Consider the following 21638-nt stretch of genomic DNA (forward strand, 5'->3'; position numbering starts at 1 on the left):
CAATGGAAAAGATACTACCCCAGACGTTTCTAATCTGAATATAATCTGTGTGTAGAATGTTAAGAACAAGGTAATGAGGAGGTGGCTGCGATGAGTAAAAACTGGTATCTGCATGATGAGCGAAGGGAGGTGTGTGCCTACCGCAGCTCCTCCTGGTTCCTCGCTCCAGCTTATTTGAGCTTGTTGCAGTTGGAATTTCCCTGGATAAGATGGATAAGGTGTCCTCAGGAAACGTGTCCCTTCCCACTGGGGTTCTGTAGACCTTTCCAAGAGCGTTTCATCGGTGCCGTTACACACCGGGGTGAAACGCCATCACGTGCCGCTGCCGGCCCCTTCAGAGGATATGGAACGTCGCTCATTCATTTTCATTTACTGATTAGTGTGATTAAAACAGACCCAGAGAGCAAATCCACGGAGACATCCAGCTGCAAGCGCGAGGGCTGTGAAGAACAGCCTGGTGGGGGGGGATGTTGTCTGAGGGGGCTGCAGCGGGGTGCGGGGTGGCAGGACGGCAGCGGGGTCTCCCTCAGCACGGTGCCTGCACCCTGTGTGTGGGGAGGGGGCTTCGCTGCCCCCCCGGGCCATGTCCCCTGCAGCCAGCTGCCCGCAGCGCCGAGCACTGCCGGGCACAGGCTGCAGGCGGAGATGGACGGACCCCAGCACCGGGCAGGGGGCCCCGGGGCAGCGGTGTGTGCCCAGAGCACCTCGGGCTGCGGAGAAACGGCCGCGGCCTGGCTTCAGCGCCCCTCTGCCTTTGCCGAGTCTCTCACCGAGCTCGGTGCTGGGGCTGTTTTTTCACTATTTTGGGGCTCTTTTTCCACTCAGCTGCCTGAAGTGGATTTATTTCGGTTTTGCGGCCCCACGGGCAAGAGCGATGCGAGACCGACTTCATTTCTGGCCTTTAAAGCGTGCGGGGAGCGAGCCTGGGTGAGGGCCCGGCCACCGCCCTCCCGCCCCGGGCCCGGCCGGGAGCCCTCTCAGGGGCTGGGGGGCCGCGCCCCGCCGTGGGGCGCCCCTCGCCCCCCTCCCGGCCCCTCCGCCCGCCCCCGCGGCAGGCGGCGACCTCCCCAAGATGGCGCCCGCGGCCGCGCCCTTCCCGTGATGGCGGCTCCCCGGGGGCCGGTCACGGGGCGGGGCGGGGCGGGGCGCTCCCGTTCGGCACCGGAGCGCGGTCACGTGACGGGCGGCTGGCGGCGCCCCCCGGTGTCCGCCGCCGCGGCCGGGCGCTCCCTGGCGGCCCCGCGCCCCCCCTGGCGCCATGCGGGCCCTAGGGGCCGGGCCGGGCTGAGCACGGCCCAGCGGCGGCGCGGCTCCAGCTGAGGTAACGGCGGCACCGGGGCCTGGGGACGGGGCCGAGCACCGGGACGGAGCCCCGGGGTTGGGCTGGGCTGGGCTGTCCGCCGGGGCGGGCCGGGAGGAGGCCGGGGCAGCCCCCCCGTCCCGCCCCGCCCCGCCCCGGCTGCCCGGTCCCCGTGGCCGCTGTCCCGGGCCCCCCCGCCCGCGATCCCCCCGCCCGCGATCCCCCCGCCGCTGTCCCTGCCCTCAGGGCTGCCCCCGTTGCAGGTCGGCTCCCCCCGGCCCGACGATGCCGTCCAACAAATCCGTGTCGGACGCGCCCATCGCCCAGTTCACCAACTGCCGCATCCTGCGGGACCGCCGGCTGCAGCGGTGAGTGGGCCCCGCCGCCGCGGGGGGCACCTGCGGGGAGCCTGGGCGCTGAGCGGGACCTGGCGGCCCCCCGGGCCCGGCCCCGGGCTCCTCAGCGTCCTCGCAGCCCCGTTCCTCCGAAGGGAAGGAGCCACGCGTCTCCCGCAGCCCCCGTCGCGCTCCGCTCTCCTTCGGTCTCTCCTCCGACCCCCCCTCGGTCAGTGCGCGGGCAGCTCGCTGAGCCGCCGCGGTCCGGGAACATCACGTTCCTGTCAGATTTAACCGGAGACCAGGCAGAGGGCCGCCGCTCCTGTCGCTGCTGGAAGAGCAGCCCCCGCAGCAGCCACTGAGAGCCTGCAGGGGAAGGTGCTGCCAGGGTCTGCGGACCCCCGCGGTCCCCCCGCGTTGTGGTGCCGGGTGTGCTGTGGCTGGGGGGGCCGCGGGCGGTGCGGGGCTGCGAGCGGCGTGCGAGTGTGACCCTCCCTGCAGGGAGGACCTGTGGGTGCGGGAGGGGAAGATCCTCAACCCGGAGAAACTCTTCTTCGACGAGAAGGGCTCTGCCGACATCCAGCTGGACTGCAAGGGCAGCATCATCGCCCCAGGCTTCATCGATGTGCAGATCAATGGTAAGGCGAAGCCACGTGCGTGCGCAAGGAAGACGGTGGGCCCCAGGCTTGTCTGTCCCTGCTCTTCAAACCCTGCTGTATGTGCGCTGCCTGCAACCAAGCGTGTTTCTGCAGGGCATCAGGGAGATGGGAGTCACTGAGCTAATGATAAAGAACAGTTTTGCCCATGGTTGCTGCTGCTCTGTAACCGATCCACTTTGGATACGTGTGTTTTCAGCCTGGCTTTCCTCCCAACCTCCCTTTCATCAGTAGTCCCTGTGCTGGTAGTTTGCCTGCCTTACGCTACCAAGGACGTGTGGAGGATGGAGCAGGACTTCTCAAGGGATCAAGCCTTACCTGCAGTGACTCTCTCCTGGGTGCTGAGAACTTTGTTCTCTGCTAGAACGTGTCAGAAGCTAGATCCTCTCTTTAATGGGAAATACTCAGATTTTGCCCTTCATCAAAATAAAAAGTTGGTGCTTCTTGCAACACGCTGTGATTCTGTAGGGAAAAGCACTCCAGTAGGATGGTGTTGGCTGGGTTTGCCAGTGTGAATGTAGGGCAAGACGAGTGCTGGTGGAGCTCTTTGCCTCCAGTTCATGCCATACGAACTGAGTGGCTTGCTCAGGTCACACACAGTTCAATTTGTTCTGGTCACACACACACACACAAAAGTTTTGGGTTGGGAAACTGAGTGTTCATGAGTCTGGGCCCCTACTAGAGGGGAGGATCCAGGCAGCGAGCCTGCCTTTCCACTGAGGGGGCTGCAGCTTCATCTTTGTTTTGTTTGTGGTGCAGGAGGCTTTGGAGTGGACTTCTCCATGGCTACAGATGACTTCAAATCAGGGATTGACCTGGTCAGTCAGAAAATACTCTCCCATGGAGTGACCTCCTTCTGTCCCACTTTGGTGACTTCTCCTCCATCCGTGTACCACCAGGTGAGTGGCTTTCTCCCCCTCTCATCCGTAGGGTGATAAAGAGCTGAGGGCTGAGGCTGGTACCGAGAGCAGAGAGGGCTGGGGATGATGACATTGCGGAGCTTCTTCAGTGACCGAGACAGCTGCCATGGTGGGAAAGCTGCGGGCATAAGGAGGTGGACTCCAACCCCAGATTTCTTGCCCTTAACCTTTAGACCAGTGAGGCAGCGATGTTTTCCAGGCCAGCAGGTAGCTAGCGGCCTTTTGCAGCGGGGCTCGCAGCTTGCTTTTTCTTTGTGGGCTGTTTGGCCTTTTGTCCCTGATAGCCCAGCTCTGTGGGGACCGGGGGTTTGGGTTGCTTTGCCTGGCAGGGGTACCGTGTCTGAGGTGTCTGACAAACCCCTTTCTCTAGGTTCTCCCTCAGATCAGTGTAAGAAATGGTGGAGCCCATGGAGCAGGTATCCTGGGTAAGTGGTCTTGCCGCTCGCTGTCCTCCCTGGTGCTACTCTAGGAGAGTATCTTTTCCCCTGTTAAGAGGAAAGAAGCCACCGTAGGAAGGCACAAATGGGGGCTGGAGCTCTCTTGGTGGGAGGGATACACAGGTGGGCACAGGTCTGCTCTCTCCCTCAAACTGTCCCCAGCCTTTCTGTGCCCTCTGCCACCCACCCTTTTGGTTTCAGCAGAGTGGTGGCAATGGGGCTGTGGGGCTTGGCCGCTTTCAGTGCTGCGTCTTTTGTCGTACTGATCTCGTAGTTACCTGAACTGTGTTTTGCTGTTGGAGAATGGCAAGAGCTTGGCCCAAGCAGGGTGGACACAGCAGGTTTCTTAGCCCTTGGTGGGGTGAGGAAGAGTCGTGACTCTGTTTCCGTTTGAGCAGGAGCCCACCTGGAAGGACCGTTCATCAGCAAGGAGAAGAAGGGGGCACACCCAGAGCACTGCATCCGCACCTTCGAGGCAGGTGCCTTCCAGGACCTGCTTGCAACCTACGGGTCCCTGGACTGCGTCCGGATAGTCACCCTGGCCCCGGAGATAAAGAGGAGCAGCGAGGTGATCCGGGAGCTCACCAAGCGGGGCATCTGTGTCTCGCTCGGTAAGGGCTGGGGAGGAGGCTCGGGGGAGCCGTTGTGTCTGTGCCGCAGGCAGCCTGGGGCAGTAGCATCCCTGGTGGTGTCTCCGTGTGACTGGGCCGGGTGGCATTTCTTTTTGTCACCCCTTCCCTGACCTGTATGGAAGAGACAGACGCATCACAAACAGGGACCTAGGTTGATGCTGTAAATATGTTGCCCTTTGTATGGCAAGGGCCAAATGTCATCGATTGAAGAGCACTTGCAGTTCTGCACAAGTGCACTGGTGCTGTAAAAACAGGAAATAAGAGCAGTCTTCCTTTTTTTTTTTTTTTAAGCCTTCAGTTAATAAAGATTTAATTCAAGGCTGACTATGTGGAAAGGTTCAAACTCTGAAGTTCAGCTGCTTTAGGCCTTATTTGACAGGTGAAATTGTTTTCCAAAGGTTGCTGTTGAGTCTTGAAAACTCGGTTTTTCAACTGGAAGTGCCGAAGACCTCTCCCCCTACTGCATTTTTATAAGTTTTTGGGGGGTGAAATTGAACCTTAATTGAGAAGGGTATTTGTACAGAGCATCTCACAGGCATGTAATGAGAAGAATCACAGAAAGACAGAATTTGTTTGCAGAGAGATTTGTTCACATTAGATATGCTGCCTGTACTAGGGTAAACACCTGTTCCTGAGTTATGTTTTATTGATATATTCTTTCTTGGAAAGTGCCCGCTGTTACCCTACTCCTTTGACACCTCTCCACATGAAGCCTTGAGATACCTGTAGACAGCCCGAAGGCACGTCCTAGGGCCTCTAGCCCAGCCAGCAGGCAGCTCTCTGCGATGCCTCTGGGAGCGAGGCAGCATTGGTGACTGTTGTGAGCAGTGAACCTGTTCGCGTGAAACACCCACGGCCAGAGGCTCCCGTGCTCATAGTCAGACGCCTCTGCAACGAGGCTGGCATCTCAGACCCAAACACAGGTTGGAGCATCAGAGCAGAGCCCTAGTGACAATGCGTCTTTACTCCTGGAATTCCCTCTGGGGAAATAAATAGAGAGGTGGGCAGAAGAATCATACAGCGGTCTCTGTTCCCAGGTCACTCGGTGGCAAATCTTTCCCAGGCTGAGGAGGCTGTGCAGCATGGTGCTACCTTCATCACGCACCTCTTCAATGCCATGTTGCCGGTGAGTAGTCAAGGGCGTTTGCCCTGTGCTGGCATTGCTTTTGGTGCTTTCTCTCTTGCTGCCCATGAATGCTTATTCTCATCAACGTGTTTCATACCAGGCCTTGCAATGGGGTTTCACTGAATGCTGCCAGGCGGGGTTTGATAGATAGCAGCTGCATCCCCTGGCAGGAGGGGTCTCAGCCTACAAGGCTTGTTGACGTTCAACAGTTTTAACTCTCTCTCTGTGGGCAGTTCCACCATCGTGACCCTGGGATCGTGGGTCTGCTGACGAGTGACAAGATTCCTGCTGGGCGGAGGGTCTTCTATGGCATGATCTCTGATGGCATCCACACCAACCCTGCTGCCCTGCGAATCGCCCACCGAGCCCACCCCACAGGTAAAGCCATACCAGGCCCACGCAGAGTCACCTGCCCGGTGTCACCAACATCCCAGCACCCACTGTGCTGTCTCCCACGAGCGCTACTCTTGCTGCCTGAAAGAGGCCGTTGCCACGTGACGTGATCCACTAGCCCACTTGCCTCAGCTGCAGGTGGCTGGAGGCATCTTGGTCCCTCTCCGGGAGGGTCCACGTGGCGCAGTGCTCGGGCCTGCAGTAGGATTGGCCGCAAAGCTACCGCGGCGTGTTTGCTTGCCTTCCTCAGGCCTGGTGCTGGTGACGGATGCTATCGCTGGCATGGGGCTGGCACCAGGTCGGCACACCCTGGGCCAGCAGGTGGTGGAGATCGATGGGCTGAACACCTACATTGCAGGTAAGTGCCTTTTGCAAAAGAGCTTGGCACAGCACTGCCACTCGTGCCCCGTTCCTGGAGAGCTCAGCACACCTTCCAGCGCTTGTCAGTGTGAGGCAGCACTTCTGCCACCTTCTTGGGTTTTGTTGCCTGATCAGTTAGTGGCTCTGCCATGACTTTGCCCTGGGGAGAATGAGGCACCTTGTGAAGGTGGGAAATGCCCCGTCTTACTGGAGTGAGGAGGAATCTGACAATTTTTAGCTGTCTGCAAAACCTTTCAATTCATTCTTGGCCAGTGGTATGGATGCTAGAAATTGTAGTGGGGTCAGAAAGGACAGAAAAATCTCGTGGATATTTATTGTCTTTTGTATTTTCTGTAACACCACCACTTCTTGCTAAGTAAGTTCCCTAATCTGCTAGCAGTTAGAGACTGGGAAGATATTGTAAGGAAGGGTGGTTCCTTTGTCAGTTCCCTTCCTCTGTCTTTGGTAGCAGGTGCCTGTGTTGTGAGCTAGGGTTTCATCTAGTCCAGCTGGCCTGACACGGAGCTGCAGGGTGACATCCTAGTAACTCCCTCCGCACTGTCAGCACAGACACTCTCACCTCGTTCCGTCACTCAGCAGCAATAGCTGAGAGACCTTCAACTTGCTTCTTGTGACCCAGGATTTCTACCCTTTGGGGTCCTGCTCAGTGCTGTCCTGTTCCTTTCCCAGGCACGAAGACCCTGAGCGGTAGTGTAGCGACCATGGACGCGTGCGTGCGACACTTCCTAGAAGCCACAGGTAAGTGAGCCTTGCCCACAAGCTGTTACTTCTTGTGTCGGCTTGGGAAGAGGTCTTGCTCTTGGCAACTGTCTGCTCAGCCAGGGAACGTCCCCTCTTGCCCGAGGCGTGAGGAGAAGGGTTGGCATCAGTGGCACTCTTCTCAGAGATGAGTACCTTTATGAGGGGAGGTTTCATTTTAACCTGTGGCACTAAGGTGAACTGTCCTGCTCTTTCCTAACAAAGGGACTAAAAGTGAATGATCTCTTCCACATACCCTAGGTAGTTCCCCTCTTCCTGCTGTCTCACCTAGGGATATTTTCCCCTCCTTAGCCCCATGCTTACGTGACAAGGGCATTCCAGCTCCTCCTGTTTAGGGGAGAGGGAGTAAGACCAGATATTAGTGCCCTGTTGTGATAGGAGGGGACAAAGATCTTGGTGCTGGCAAATACACTGGGGCTTGTGCATGGGTTTGGTTATCCAGCTGGGTCTCTGACATGCTACCAGTTGCCTTAGCCACAAGTTTGGGGCTGCTCTGGGGATGGGGCTGTTTGCTGCCCTAATGCCTCCCCCTTCTTACCCCAAGGGTGCTCAGTAGAGACTGCATTGGAGGCGGCATCTCTGCATCCTGCCCAGCTCCTGGGGATTGAGCACAAAAAGGGGACCCTGGATTACGACTCTGATGCAGGTATTGGTATGGGGACAGTGGTATGAGGGCTCGTGTGTGCTGGAGCAAAGCAGGGGCTGCTGCGAATGCAGGCTTTATCTACCACTTCAGTGGGGGATCTGGGGAGACCCAGTCTGCCCAGGATTTGCTGTGGAGTTTTGCTCTAGTATTTTTTTCTCTTGGTGGGGGTGGTGCTTCACAAGGCCTTTGGAGAGGCCCCCGCATCTCAGATGAACAGGGAGCAGAGCAAGGACGGTGCTCCACTGCTGTCCTGCTACTGTGTTTGGGGTGGGAAGAAAGTTCCACACGCAGACAGCCCTGGAGCCCAGCTCTTTCCAGCTAGCTTCAGCTGCCCCAGTTGCCCTCCTTCTGTTTCTCTGACAGCTGCTTCCTTTCTCTCCTATCTGGTGCAGATTTCCTGATGCTGAATGACAGCCTGTATGTGCAAGCCACGTACATCGCGGGCGAGGAAGTCTGGAGACAGGATGTGTTAGGCATGTGATGCTGGGCTGTCCTGGTGCCCTCCCGAGGCTCCCTGGCACTGTGATTAGCAGCTTTGGTAACCACCCCCCCACTTCTCTTTTTTTTTTTTTCCTTCCTTCCTTCCTGCAACTCCCCTAAAGGAGCCTCATACCAAAGAGCTGTGTTTTCCAGCACAACCACTGCTTCCAGTTACAGCCATGCCTGCAACAAATTTGTTGGTGCTCAGCTGGTGGAGTGGGGAGAGCAGGCAGGTCTGTGTCAGGAGGGACTGTTGGTCCCTGGAGTGACCTGAAGGACTGCACAGCTGTCCTGTGTGGAGTCCCCAGACAGAGGTGCTCCTATCGCCATCTTACAGTGGTGTGAAGCTGTCCCAGCCTTTGCACTGTTTTATACAGCACACACTAACCTGCCTATGCCCGAGGCAGGCTCAAGCCATGTCCATGCCTCTCCACGCTGTTTGCCTTGCTCCTGGGCAGCTGTAGCTGGCTGGCCATCAGTGCCAACCAGCTGAGCTCACAGCTCTTCATGTCAGAAGGTTGCTGTTGCCTCAGCAGAAGCTGAGGACCACATTCTGATTCACTGGCACTGATCCTGCGTTGTGCGTCTTCTGGAGCAAGGCTGCCACAGCTCACTGACTCGGTGCTGTTGTAGGGCTGTCCATCAGTGTGGGCTGAATCCTCAGGGCAGAGATCAAACCCAGGAAAACGAGGCATTGCTGGTCCTTTGTGCCTTTTCCCTGCATGGGCATTGAGTCCACAGCATGTGGTTTCGGCTGGAGCCATGGACAACATCCTGCCACAGAAAACAATGTTCCTTCCAACCCTTTGTGCTGGCGAGATGGGTCCTGCAGGATCTGCACCCAGCCATGCCTAACAGAGCCCTTGCATCATCTGAAGGGTTGGTGCGTTCCTCAGGCCGCAGAGAGGACACTTCTGCTTTAGGTGATGCATCCAGGCTATTAGTGAGGGGCTCACATGCCCTCAGTCCAGCCTGGGGTCTGAGGGAGATAATCCTATGGCTCATAAGGGAAGAAAATTGCAGAGCATTTTTGGCATTTCAAGACAGTTGCTGATAGCTCATTATTCCTGTGCGCATTATTATCTTCTTCAGTACTTGACTGTCAGTTCTTTTCCTGACACTTGGACGCTTCTGTGCCAAGACTGATGCTGTTTTCAAACCTTGTGACGAGTCCTGGCCCCTGACGAGCCTCCAACCACCAAACAAGATGTTTTTTGTAGTGAGGGGTGCTTAGACAGGGGCGAAGCCTTAGCAAGCACGGAGGTTGTGAGGCAAGACGGAAGTCTGGTGAGGGTTGACAGAAACGTGCAGATTTTTCCAGTACCTTTTTATAACCGTTATAAGTGGGAAGTGCTTTTGGGGCACTTTTGAGCCTTGCTGGGATGACTGGCAGCCCTGGGGAGCTTCTAACATCAGCTGCTGGTGTCAGCAGCAAGGAAAACCTCCAGGACTGAAGCACGGAGCTGTCGAACACCCGCGCCGTGGGCGCGATGTGCGTCGTGCATCTCAGCGGGGGAGCGTCCGTCTGCTGTGGGAAGAATCCGCGGGGGGGGGGGGGGGGGGAGAACCGAATGTGAAACAAGGTGTATAATTCTTTTTTTTTTTTTTTTTTTTTACAAAATTCAATAAAAGGAAACCTAAAGCAGACGTGGAACCGGACGCTGCGTGTACGCGCCGCCTCTGGGCGCCTGGGGCTGAGGGGCGAGGCGGAACGGAGGCGCCGCGGCCTGGCGGCGGGTGGGCCGCGGGGCGGGGACGGCGAGGGGAGGCCGGGCCGGGCCGAGGTGAGGCCCCGCGTGGGCCCCGAGCGGCGGCCGCTGCCCCCCGGCCGGGCCCGGGCCGCTGTGAGGGGGTCGGGGGCCGCGGCGGGGCTGGGCCTAGCCCGGGGCGGGCCGGCGGAGCCGGAGCCGGGTTCGGGTCGCGTGGGGAGCCCCGCACGGCTCCTGCGGGGTGCTGGGGAGGGCTCGCCTGGCGCTTGGGGCCGCCCGGGAGTTTTCTCCGTTTTTCTGGGTCGCCTCGTTACTCTTGTGGTACGGGGAAGAGAGCGAAAGGGTGCCAAAAAGCGAGGGAAAGGAAGAGAGAAAGAGGAAGGGAGGGGGAGAGAGAGAGAGAAAGAAAACCAGTTGCGAGGCCCGGCTGGATGCTTTGCTGCTCGGGAGGGTTTGTTGCCTCGGGATTTTGTATCTGCTGCCTTCCGAACGGGGCACGTTGCAGCGCCCTGCGCTGTGTTGCTTTATGGCACCAATTGAGCGGTTACACAACGCGCCTCGAGCGTGAAGCCAGAAAACGCGTGTTGTTTTTTGACCTGCTAGTCCGACCTCTCACACAGACTTCAGGAAATAGTTTTAGCATCCATCTTGCAGGTGAGAGATCTGTGCTGATTTGAAACACTGTGCCTTCCCCCCCGTCCCCAGGGGCAGGTTGCAGGATGAGCTGGAGCGGTGCGTTTTGCAGACGCATCTGCTGTGCCTCAGCCCAACCCCAGCAGGAGGTAGGTGCCTCTCCCACCATCCACAGCTGAATTCCAGCCTTGGTTCTGAATTAGCAGAGACAGGTATTTTTTGTATTCCTTCTCTCCAGTCTGTTGCCTATGCTCGTGTTACGTGAGACTTGTTCTAAATACAAACCAACAAACAGCAAGGAACTTTAAGAACTATCTGATGTAAACAGCTTTATATTTTATACCTGTGACTTCGATTCTCCCTGTTTTCTGTATTGTTTCTTGCATGATAGTTTTAGACTAAACGTTAGGAGGAAATTCTTCACTCAGAGGGTGGTGAGGCACTGGAAGAGGTTGCCCAGAGCAGCTGTGGATGCCCCATCCCTGGAGGTGTTCGAGGCCAGGCTGGATGGGGCCTTGGCCATCCTGATCCAGTGGGTGGCATCCCTGCCCATGGCAGGGGGGTTGGAGTTAGGTGATCTTTAAGACCCCTTCCAACCCCAGCCATTCTATGATTCTATGATTTACTGTGTAATTGATTGCCAGTTGGTTCTTCTCCAGTTCTACTTCTGTTTTTCAGTCTTAAAGAAATGCCGTATTAGTATGTCCGGCCCTTAAACACCAGGTTTATTTTTGTGAAGCTTGGCCCTTGTTGTTTGAAGGAGACATTACTTTAAAGATAACATCATATAAAATGCTTTTCAGGAGAGCACAGTTTTATCCAGTCAGTCCAACTTGTTAACATATGAAGTTACGGATCTTGCTTCTACCAATGGCTAGGGGAGAGGCGTGGTTACCCTTTGCAAGACGCCTTGCTGAGTGTTTGCTGGTGGACCCGAGGTAATTAACATGTGCCCACTCACCATGCCTGAGCAGCAGACTGCTTTGTTACACCAGTATCTAGTGCTTGGTACCTCATGTCAAGGAGCAGCAGGGAAGGTTTCTAGGAGCCAAGCACAGTGACAGGGCAGGCAGAGGCAGGGACTTGGCCAGAAGGGGGCCCATTCACACAGCACCTGACGGAGGAGAGCAAAGCAGGACTGCTGAAGGTAACCACGCTCTGCCTAGAGTACGGATTGCCAGAGAAGTCTGTGGTGATGGGGTAGATCCAAACTTTAGCCAGGAATTTAGGTGTGGATCAGGGTCAAGGTCTGGATCAATGAGGTGTGTGGCTGCAGCAGTGCTGCAACATAGCTCAGGCAGGCCAAGCGTGAGATCTTCAGCTTAAAATAGCTCACAAGTGAGTGAGGAGAGAGCTTCCCTTGAAGCTTTTTTTATTTTTTCCTTTGTAACAGCTCTTATTGGTAAACAGTCCTTGAATGCAGCCAGCAAAAGTCTTTGATGTAGGAGGCATGTGTACCCAGGGCCCTGACACGTTGGTGCTGTGAATGTATGTCTTACTTCTTCGGGTGGGCCCAGCCCCGTTGGGGTGTTTCTGCCTTGTACGCGCAGTGTTCTTAGTCCCTTCCTACCATGGCACTCTCAGCATTAGATCTGCAATCTCCCTGTCAGGTATCCCTCGTTTGGAGAGTCCTGGAGAAGCACTGCAGCAAAGAGGATGTTTTTGTGTGTGCCCATTCCAAAGTACTGGTCTTGTACATCAAGCTTTTTGTGGCTTGAAATGTGTTAGACAAGCACTGGAAGACAATGCACATACAAAGTTCCCAAACTGAGGTCTTTGGGGCCCACTGGCATGGAAGAACTATGCTTTTTAGGGAATTGGATCTAACACAAAGAACTAATATTACTGTTGTGATATGGGTGGGTTGTATGAGAGTCAAGAAAGATTCCTCTCTTGGGTGTACTCACTATTCAATCAGATCTTTCCCAGTTTTCCAGAGAATCCATGTTCTTGGATTTCTCAGTTGCTTTGGGGGAATGGATGTTAAGCATTTGGTAACCTCGATGCTGTTAGTAGTGCTGCACTTTAAGATTCCTCAAATGTATAATAAGTAGTTAAGTTCTATCTTTTTTTCCTTTAAGGACATTTCATGGTACTGTTTTAGCTTCTAGACGCACTTGGAGCTTCCTTTCACTTCAATGCCTGTCACGAGTTAGTTAGAGGTGATATGAACACAGAACATGTTCAGAGGAGACCCAGCCAGCAGTGTCTCACAGGATGTTTTTTAAGGCGCACTACAACCTCTTTGTTGTTTCTCTCGATCTTTTTCTTGCGTGCAGCAGAAGAGACGCAACACATACCCAAGGTCCTGCGCTTCCATGGGACTCCTTTTGTGAAGGAGCGAGAAGTGACGGACTGCGTGTTTGGGGTTTAGTGTCTCAAGATAGCTGAGGACCGGAAGAGCATGGAGAAAGCAGGTGAGCTCAAACAGTCCCTTCAGGGGAGGGTGAAATTTGGTTCTGTTCTGCAGACTTCCCATCTCGCAGCTTGTGGTTGGATCGCCTCTCTGTAGCAGTACTGTTACAGAGGGAGTTGCAGTAGCAGTGGCATCCCCGTACTAGTAAACAGGTATATTGATAGTAACATCCTTTTTCTTCTCTAGACACAAAAACTGGTGGTGTGGAAGTACAACAAGGCAGTGGACAGGCTTCGGATGGTGTGGCGTACGGGAAACAGTCTGACCAAATCTCTGAGGCAAAACCAAAGTGGTCCATGTCATCTGACAACAGCTTCCGATTTGATTTTACACTTCCTGAGACAGACCCAGAAGCAACTGGTTCACCTTTGGAAGCAGTCCCTGGTGTTGGTGGTGCTGAGCAGATACAAACCAATGTGAGAGCCACTGAGCAGGAGAACTGGAGTGGAGCTCTGCGTTTTGTTGCCTCTGGGCACGAACCCAAATTTGCCTTCAACTTTGCCATCCCGGATGAAGACTGTCCTCCGGTCCCATTAGTTCCAGCAGACCAACATGCAGAGGGTACGGCAGATCATGAAGTGCTGGGTAATGCATTGCCTACTGAATCAGCAGAGGTGCTGCAGGTTACAGCCTTGCAGAGGCCTGAGTTGGCTCAAACTGCAGGTAGTCCACCCAAAGAGGACAAAAGCCACCCCACATTAAAGATCCCCAAACCAGAGAGTGCTCCTGGAGATAAAACAGTGATGGAGAAATCAACATCAGATGGAGCTACACAGAAGAAGAAAAAGAAGAAGAAACAGAAACCTTCAGTCAGTAAAAAGGAGACAGAAGAAACTGAGGTCATCAGGAAGACAAAGACAGAAGCTAATGGATGCCAGAATAAAGATGCATCCCACCAGGATGAGACTTCGCAGGTATTTAAACATTGATAAGATCCCATCATTTATAAAGCCTTCAGTAAAAGAGAAACTTAGTGGCTGTGCGTAGTTTAACAATCAGTATATTGACACGAGATGAAATATGAAAGACAAGAATTACTGCTTGCTTGGAGCAGCTGATTTCTTCCCATGCTAGTCAGTTAAGAACCCAGTCAGTGCCAAGGAATGTGGTGTTCCTTTGTTTCAGACCTGTGCTGAAACATTTGGTGTTTAGACTTGTGATAGCTAATCCTGGGAACCTGAGTGCCACGTTTTCTTTAAAACAAAACATTAAAATATTGCAGGTAATTGTCCTCAGTTAGTGCCAAGCTGGTGTGTGTGGGTGTTAAAGCAGGCACTGTACCCCCAACTTCCACATTGCCAGCTGTCACGAATTACATAACGCAAACAGGAAAGTTGCTAGCTGGTGTAGACAAGGCTATGGCAGGTCCCAGTGTGGAACTTCAAGAAGGTTCCCACTGTGAGGCATGGCCCAGAAATCAACTGAAGTTGCAAGTTCTGTGTAAACACACCATTAAGATTTTATGATCTAAACACATCCTGAGATTTCCTAATGTTCTGCTAAGGTCCAGGTCTCCATTTGATTTTTCTTTTCAGCCTCAGTGTAGTTAACAAACAATTAACAAACAATGCCAGCTGGGCTATACTGACATACAAAATTAAAAAAGAGTTGCTTTTGTTAATATTCTAGACTGACGCTTTCCATCCAAAGTATTGCTTACCAACAACCTTACCAGTAAACAATGCTGAGTATCAGAAAAGTAGAAAGATTTGAGGATGATGTAAAGCCCTTCCCGTCCATTGGAAGGAGATTGTCATAAGGAAAAGAAGGAGATAGCGTGAGGGCTTTTGCATTTATGTGTTAACAGTTAACAATTGCTTCAGACCTTGGGTGCAGCCCTGTTTCTCTCCCTTTCGCTGTTCAGTTAGCCAGCAGGCTTTATGTGATAGGACTTGGCTCCTTCCATCTTCATGGTCTTCAGCTCCCTAGTCTTCATGCAGTTCTGGCTGAGCAAGCACAAAGGAGCTGAGGCATCAAGACTCAGCTTCTTATTTTGTCCATTACTTACCCTTTGATTTCAGGCAGGTTTTTGGGTAGTTTTCATTGTTGTTTTGTTTTGTTCATGCTTATTCCTCCCATCCATAAGTTGAATTGACAGCTTCTTTCGTGTGAAAGGGCCTGGCCAGCTTTGTGGAAAACTGTCATCTGAATGGCAGCCAGGTATTAAATCCATCAGACAAAGGCAAGGAGTTGCAACAAAACATTTGTCCAGTGCTTTAAGTTTACCCACTGAAAATGTAGGGAATAGGGAAAATGTATTGAAGCCTATAAAGTAATCACCAGAACCAGAAATTCCGGATAGTCCTGCCTTTATGCAGATTTTTTTGTGTGTGTGTAGCAACTGCTGCTGATTTTTGCATGGTTTGTTTCCTCATGCACACTCTGTTCCATGTCGTGTAGCAGTCAGACGACCAGCTGTGGAAGGAGGTGGACTGGTGTGTGGAGCAACTGGAGCTTGGCCTGAAGACACAGAAATCCACTCCAAAGCAAGGTGAGCATTCAAGTGAACGAGAGATCTCCCCTGGGGGAGGGGTTGGCAGGCAGGAACAGTGCTGCAGGGGAGACCCTGTGAAGTGTCTTAAGCTGTGGGTTGTTTCTCCTTTGCACTGCTTCAGCCGAGGAGGCTCTCCGTGCAATCAAGACGCTGCGCAATCACAAGGCTCCGCTGGTGAAGAAGCGTCAAGTCATGAGAACCCTTTTTGGAGACTACAGGAAGAAGATGGAGGAGGAGCGGTGCAAACAGCTGAAGCTCATGCAAGCAGGTAGGAACACTTGGCATGCAGGGGGAAATGAAGAGGAAAGGGCTTCACTCCTGCCCTCCACATAGCTCTGAAGAGTGGGAGCTCACTGTATTAGATGACTAAACATAACTTCCCGCTATTTTCTCCCCTCTTTAAGCTGCAAAATCTGCCAGGATCATGGAAGTGAAGGAAAGCATCCGCAACAAGAACTGCCAGGTCATCAGGAAGCGCTCTGGAACGTGTAGGAAAAGCCAAGATTCGGCAGGATCCCCTTCAGAGTCACCCGGGACACTTAATACAGGCTCATTCAGATTCACAACTTCCCAAGAAGAGTTTCGCTTTAATTTCTTCTAGGAAAGTGTCAGATTAAAACTGTGGGTAGAAACTGTGCCAGATCTCCCATAAACTTGAAAAGGATGCTGTGCAGTAGAAAATGTTTTGCAAGAATCTCTGTATTTCCTGAGGAAAAGATTTGTCTTTCAGAGTGCCTTTAGACAAAACGGATCCGCCAGGTATGCACGGACCCCAAGCCTCAATTCTACACAGCAGTCCTCTATCTTCACACTGTAGAAAGGCGCCTTTACAAAGGTGCCTCTGGAAGGAATTGGTTTCCTTCCTGCAGAATTGACATTAACCTAAGAACGTCTTTTATACTGGGAGATTTTCCCATTCTTCTGTGGCTTTTGAATAAAGCAGACCTTTTATAGCAGATTAGGAAGCAATTTGTACAAAAGGGAGTGCTCTGTAATGAAGATCCAGCTTCTGTGAGGAAAAAGGAGAAAAGGCAGTGTAAGCGCACTGGATATCTGAGTGCTTCCACGTAACATCTGTGTGAATGCAGCTCCTGGTATTGAGGAAACACAGGGCAGTATGTATAGATAATCGCTGCCATCTACAGAGCACAAAAGTTCAGGATCTTGGAGGAAAATGAGTGAGAATCATCCTTGCTCATTCATCTGTTTAATTGACAGGTGTTGACTTAAAAGAACTGTAAATGCTGATTTAATCCAGCTTAGGGATGTTAGGGCAGTTGTTTCCAGACAGGGAAAGATTTCTGTTTCTGAAATCAGGCTCTTGTCACTTAGGAAGGATGAACAATCGGTTCTTTAAAAAAAACAAACAAACAAAACCCCACCAACTTTACTTTGTAAGTAGCCCAGTTACAAACAGCAGTGACTCAGAGGATAAATCAGCTGTGTGCTAAAGCTTGGGTGGCAGTGAAATGAACTGTGAGAGCCCAGAGGTTCTCTTGCATTTGATTTGTATTAAATTTTTGCTTTATGGACGGTTGAATGTATGTCTCCAGTGTCTTGAGACTGCTTCAGCTAATGAACCAGTCTCCTGTGTTCATGCAGAAAATCTTCACCACTCAGCCTAAAAAAGCTGAAGGAACAGAAGTTCTTAAAAAGGAAACATGGTATCAGGTGTCCCTAGGGTGCAGTGCTTTCCTTCCTTTTTATAGTCCAGTCAGTCATCCTGCATGAGAAGCAAGAAATAGAAGTGTAGGCAGATTCCAAGGTGTGCTGAGAGCAACTGAAAGATGGTGGAAAACATTTGCTGAGAAAAACCTCAAAAAACTGATGCTGACTAAAAAAAATAAAATAAAATTATTAAACTCTGATGCAGCCACTTGCATCTGTGATACTTTTTCATTTTAAATACGTTACATGTTGACTGCCTAGGCATAACAAGAAACTGAACATGAGTAACTTTTCCAGTGAGTAGAAATATGGAGAGAAGACTTAAATAAAAGTGGAAACCAATAGATTAGCTGATGGTTTTACCTGCTAGAAAGCACTGCTCTTATTTTGACTCTGTGGAACATCACTATACAGTATTTTCTGGATTTCCAGGATTAAATATACAAAAGCTGAATTGTTTTCAAACTTTTAGTGTTCTCATTGCATTTTCTAAAATTAAGCAGCATCCTGTGTACGACCTTGGAACTACTGCTCTTTCCTTACACAGCTGGCTATGCAGAATATGTCTGGGAAATAGTTATTTTTCTCCTTTTTCCATGTAAGGCTAGAGCTGATAAAATATTATAAATTCCTGTGCTGTGTAAGGCTGCAGGAGTATTCTGGGAAGCATTCTTACACAGTTGCCTTGTTCTACTTTTCTTTAGGCATTTGCTGTTAGAATAGAAACACTAGTGAGATAGACGTTTGGTGTAACTTAATCCAGACAGTTTATCTCCAAAGAGGGCAGAAAAAAAAATGCATTCTAATATGCGTGAGGCTGCTGTGGTTCTTCAGAGGTCTTCACATAATGCTGACTTGCAAAGCCAACCCATATTCCTTTTGCAGTGCTCCTTTGTTGGAGGACTCAGAAGGCAAATGTTGATCAAAGCCCTTCATAGCCCTGAGTGCCATGCTTGACCTGTGCACTTGAGTGCAAGACCAGAAGTCAGCTGGGTCAGTTCCGCAGGTAGGCCGTGTAAGCTTTGTAATGTTTGACACATCCCTGTTGCATTATCATTTGATTAATTTGAAAGGAAACAAAAAGCATTATTAGAAGTTAAGAGATGCTGTTGCTGCTCTGTCAATTCATTCCCCTTCAGAGAAGTCATAACACAGTCTTAATGACATTTAAAAATAAAATGTCTCCTCTTTTTAGCATTACTTTCTGAAGGATTTCAGTGACATTTATGGTTTTCGTGACATGTCTTACTACAGCGGTGTCAGGTCTGTAATGCATGTGGCTAGAGACATGGTCCATGCCCTGAGGCATTAACAGTGTACAGCGATGGGGGAGAAAGGAGAAGTCCTTATCTGCTTGGAGTTTTCTGTTCCAGTTTTCCCAGTTTAAGAAAATGTAGCTCAGTTTTGGTAGAAAATGTGGCTTAGTTCTGATTGCCTGTCTTTCTGCATCCTTCTCTGCAGCTTTATGCCGTGCACCTGAGATCAGTGTGAAAGGGGTGGCTGCAGTTGTGGCGCCTACCGTAGCTCTTTGGTGACTGCCCACCTAACCGTGGTGTGACGGTCCCGTAGTGCAGCAGTTCCAGGCCCAGGCTTGTGGCCAGCAAACCGCTTACAAGATCCTCCAGCACGGTCCTCAGGAAAAGTTTTAAAGATGAGGCAAAATGGGAGTGTAAAGTACAGCAGTGCAATCAGTGAGATCATGAGGTGGCAAGATGCTGTAATTTTTCTCAGACCGTTCGTTCTCCTTACCAAAGCAAAGGAGAGGTCTCACTTTTGGGAACAAATTGTAGTGGTGTTTCTGTGGCAGGTTGAGACCAAGAATGTTGACACACCAGGGCAGCAGAAATCTGGGCGTGATCTCTGCTCCTTTTAGGCTTGGCATCCCCATCTGTAAAAAGATCCCTCAGCAAAGGTTAGGAAATGCAATCCCGTTCTGTACAGACCCTGCCTCTGGTGGGCCGAGTCACTGGGAGCAGCCTACAAAGGCTGTCCAAGAGATCCCCACAAAGTTCAGCTGAAATCATCCCAGTCCTGAGACTCCCTCTCCCAACGCCAGCGAAGACAGAAGGAAGCCAACAAAACTAGTCCCACCGAATCTGTAGCTTGGGTGACTGATAGTTCCTGCCGACAAGTTTTTTGAAGAGTGCTGGGGGTAGACTGTGGAACCAGCGTCTAATGACCCCCAAAGGATAAAATATTCTATTATCTTACTGAGGGGAGGAAAAAAAACAACAATCCTACCTTATTTTTTCTTTGAATTAGAAAGAAGAAAACCTTAACCATTTCAAGCAAGACAAGAACTCAAACACTATAAAAGAAGGAAAGATTTCTGAAGCGTGATAAGCATCTGACCTGCAGTTTCTTAACCAAAACAAGGAGAAGTACTGCTATAAGATCATACGGAGCAGTGACAGAGCTTTCTGCTGAAGCTATTTTACTCCTAGCACAAAGCTGCTTTACTTGCTTTGCTTGAAAGTTTTTTGCTGTTCACTGTGCTGCTTTCATATTTAGAACTGAAGGAAAGTTTGTGAGCCACGCTGCTTTAGAAAACTTTGACATTAAATTACCACAGTGCTTTGATTACCGGCAGCAGTTCTTTTCTGTGGTTACTGAAAACTTTAAAGGAGTGCCCATCTGCTGTGTTCAGCACATCTGTCTTTCTCCCTTTGAGTGCATCCACAGGCACTAGCCCCTGCGTATCCCACCACCAAGATGGAAGAAGTCTGGGTTGTGTACCTGTGCCTGATCTTGCTTATCATTGTGCTTCTTCTAATGAGGCAGAACCCGCATTTGGAGGAGGCCAAGAAGGACAGGGAAAGCAAAAGCCCTCCACCATCCTCTTCCTTTTTTCCCAGTAATGTTGGCAAACAACTGGAGCACACCCAGGAAGAGCTGGAGCACTATCTGGAGAGGCTAACCCACGTCTTGTTTGACTCAGAAGCCAGGAAAAGGGATGGCCACCATGACCAGAAATCCCACCACCATCAGCACAGAAGCGCTGATGCTAAGTCTGAAACTAAGGAGCACTCAGGAAAGGAGGCAGTGTACTCGCAGTATCTGGCGAGCCATACAAGGGTTCAGGTATGAGGCCTATAAAAACCTTCAGACTCAGCCAGACTCAGAGCTCCGGGCTGAGGTAGCAAAGTCTGTTGAAATGCATAGCGCATGAATTTGGATGGGGATGAGGTGGGGGGGAGGCCTCGCTGGTTTGAAGTACAATAATTCATATTTTTGCACTGTGTATTTCAACACGAAGCAGCCATTGGGATATAGCTGTATGTGGCGCAGCTTGTGAGTACGTTGCATGTATAAGATGTTAATGGTGGCATTAGCATCTATGCACGTGTGTGTATCTATATGTAGATTGCGTTCCCTCCTGTATTAATAGAAACCGGTATCGTTCCTTATTTTAAGAAATTATTAGGCAAATTTCCAGCTGTTTATCTTCCCCTTTTCCCACATACAGTAGTGTTTTGTTAGTTTGCTCAGCTAAGGATCTGGCCCAGCAGGGTACTGGAGCTCTGCAGACACCTGTCCTAGCCCATGGTGAACACGTGCTATTGAGCCACTGGAAATACTTGGGTGATTTTTCCGCTTTGCGTGAAGATCATGCGTATTGTACTCTGAAAACATGAACGTTGCTATTGGCAACCTGCAAATTTCTGTTCCTTGGCCAAGACACTTGTTTTAGGGAATGGAACGAGATGCATGCCTTTATATTTTTATCTTTATCCTCATTGCAATACATCAGATTGTGCCCTTGAGATGACAGAGTTTCATGGCAGCTATGCAAGGCTGTGTTACTTTATGCTAGCAGCTGTTTGTATTCTTCATCCTTGAGACACATATCTTGCAGTGCCCATACCCCACTCTGCCAGTGAGCACGTTCTGGGTCTAGGTGGGAACTGCAGGATGAAGACTTCACCTTAGAGGGGAGAGTCAGACCTTGGTGTGGATAACTGCACCCTGCCAGAGAACCAAGAGCCAGGTTCCTTTTCTTAGTATCAAAGGTGTTGCTGTAAACAGCCTTTTTGGTGAGCCAGGCAGCTCCCTGAGAGCGTCCATTACGACTTCGTAGCCTTCAAGAGCTGTCTGAGCTATTTGGAGGAATCAGTACGTCCCATTGGAGGGAGAGGGGCAAATATACAAACTGTGACACTTGCGCAAAATACATGGGCGGAGGAACTAATTCAAGTGGTTATTTACTTACTGGCATATTTCATTTACTGAAGAAAGTGATAATAGTTTTAAATCTATTGCAGATCAGAAAATAGCAATGTTTTTTTCATATAAAAATGCATCATGTTGCAAAATAACATTAGCTTTTTTTTTTCCTAGTATGATTAAAGATGATTGTAGAATACAAATCACAGAGCGAGGGCTGTGGTCACTATTTTTGTACAGGTTAAAATAGTGCTGTTTAGCTTCAGTGAACATTCATTTTTCTTTCACTGGAAAAAAGGAGTGTAATTATTTCACAGACTTGATGCAGCAGATGATCCTCCTCTGGACAGTCGAAAGCTTTCATATAAATGCTGCCGTTACATGAAAAGAACACGGAGCGTGCAGAAGCAAAGTAACAAATTACCTTGTGTTGTTCCCCATTTTGTGGTTTGGGAGCAATAAGAAAGAAGTCACAACCTGAACAAACAC

The 21638-nt window shown here is 51.0% G+C and overlaps 2 protein-coding genes across 3 annotated transcripts in view; both read left to right on the forward strand.

Annotated features, from left to right (window-relative positions):
- Window positions 1-1156: 1156 nt before the first annotated feature.
- On the forward strand, window positions 1157-12824 carry AMDHD2 (amidohydrolase domain containing 2). 2 transcript variants are annotated; one of them, XM_066977402.1, is made up of 14 exons: window positions 1157-1321; window positions 1564-1668; window positions 2137-2273; window positions 3051-3190; window positions 3582-3636; window positions 4047-4259; window positions 5318-5406; window positions 5640-5784; window positions 6050-6157; window positions 6850-6918; window positions 7484-7585; window positions 7978-9849; window positions 10429-10556; window positions 12687-12824. In XM_066977402.1, exons 2-12 carry the CDS (start codon window positions 1586-1588, stop codon window positions 8064-8066), a joined length of 1230 nt encoding a protein of 409 aa, XP_066833503.1. In that variant the 5' UTR covers window positions 1157-1321; window positions 1564-1585; the 3' UTR covers window positions 8067-9849; window positions 10429-10556; window positions 12687-12824. The 2 variants fall into 2 exon arrangements, with proteins under 2 accessions (XP_066833503.1, XP_066833504.1); XM_066977403.1 differs by having other exon boundaries at window positions 12690-12824.
- Window positions 9965-21638, forward strand: part of C15H8orf33 (chromosome 15 C8orf33 homolog) — a 31642-nt gene continuing 19968 nt past the window's right edge. Inside the window, exons 1-7 of the mRNA XM_066977408.1 lie at window positions 9965-10095; window positions 10480-10619; window positions 13010-13737; window positions 15224-15314; window positions 15439-15585; window positions 15722-17991; window positions 18447-20066. Coding sequence (XP_066833509.1) covers window positions 13120-13737; window positions 15224-15314; window positions 15439-15585; window positions 15722-15918 — 1053 coding nt within the window. The 5' untranslated portion in view covers window positions 9965-10095; window positions 10480-10619; window positions 13010-13119 and the 3' untranslated portion in view covers window positions 15919-17991; window positions 18447-20066. The remainder of the gene's footprint in view (window positions 10096-10479; window positions 10620-13009; window positions 13738-15223; window positions 15315-15438; window positions 15586-15721; window positions 17992-18446; window positions 20067-21638) is intronic.

This window comes from Anser cygnoides, chromosome 15, assembly GCF_040182565.1.
Source record: "Anser cygnoides isolate HZ-2024a breed goose chromosome 15, Taihu_goose_T2T_genome, whole genome shotgun sequence".
In the NCBI taxonomy this organism is placed as follows: Eukaryota; Metazoa; Chordata; class Aves; order Anseriformes; family Anatidae; genus Anser; species Anser cygnoides.

Excerpts from the sequence above, each read along its gene's own strand:
- AMDHD2 (XM_066977402.1), top strand. The coding sequence starts at position 1,586 with ATGCCGTCCAACAAATCCGTGTCGGACGCGCCCATCGCCCAGTTCACC. Across the intron at positions 1,669-2,136 it reads CGGGACCGCCGGCTGCAGCG|GGAGGACCTGTGGGTGCGGG; the intron begins GTGAGTGGGCCC and ends CCCTCCCTGCAG. Across the intron at positions 3,637-4,046 it reads CCATGGAGCAGGTATCCTGG|GAGCCCACCTGGAAGGACCG; the intron begins GTAAGTGGTCTT and ends CCGTTTGAGCAG.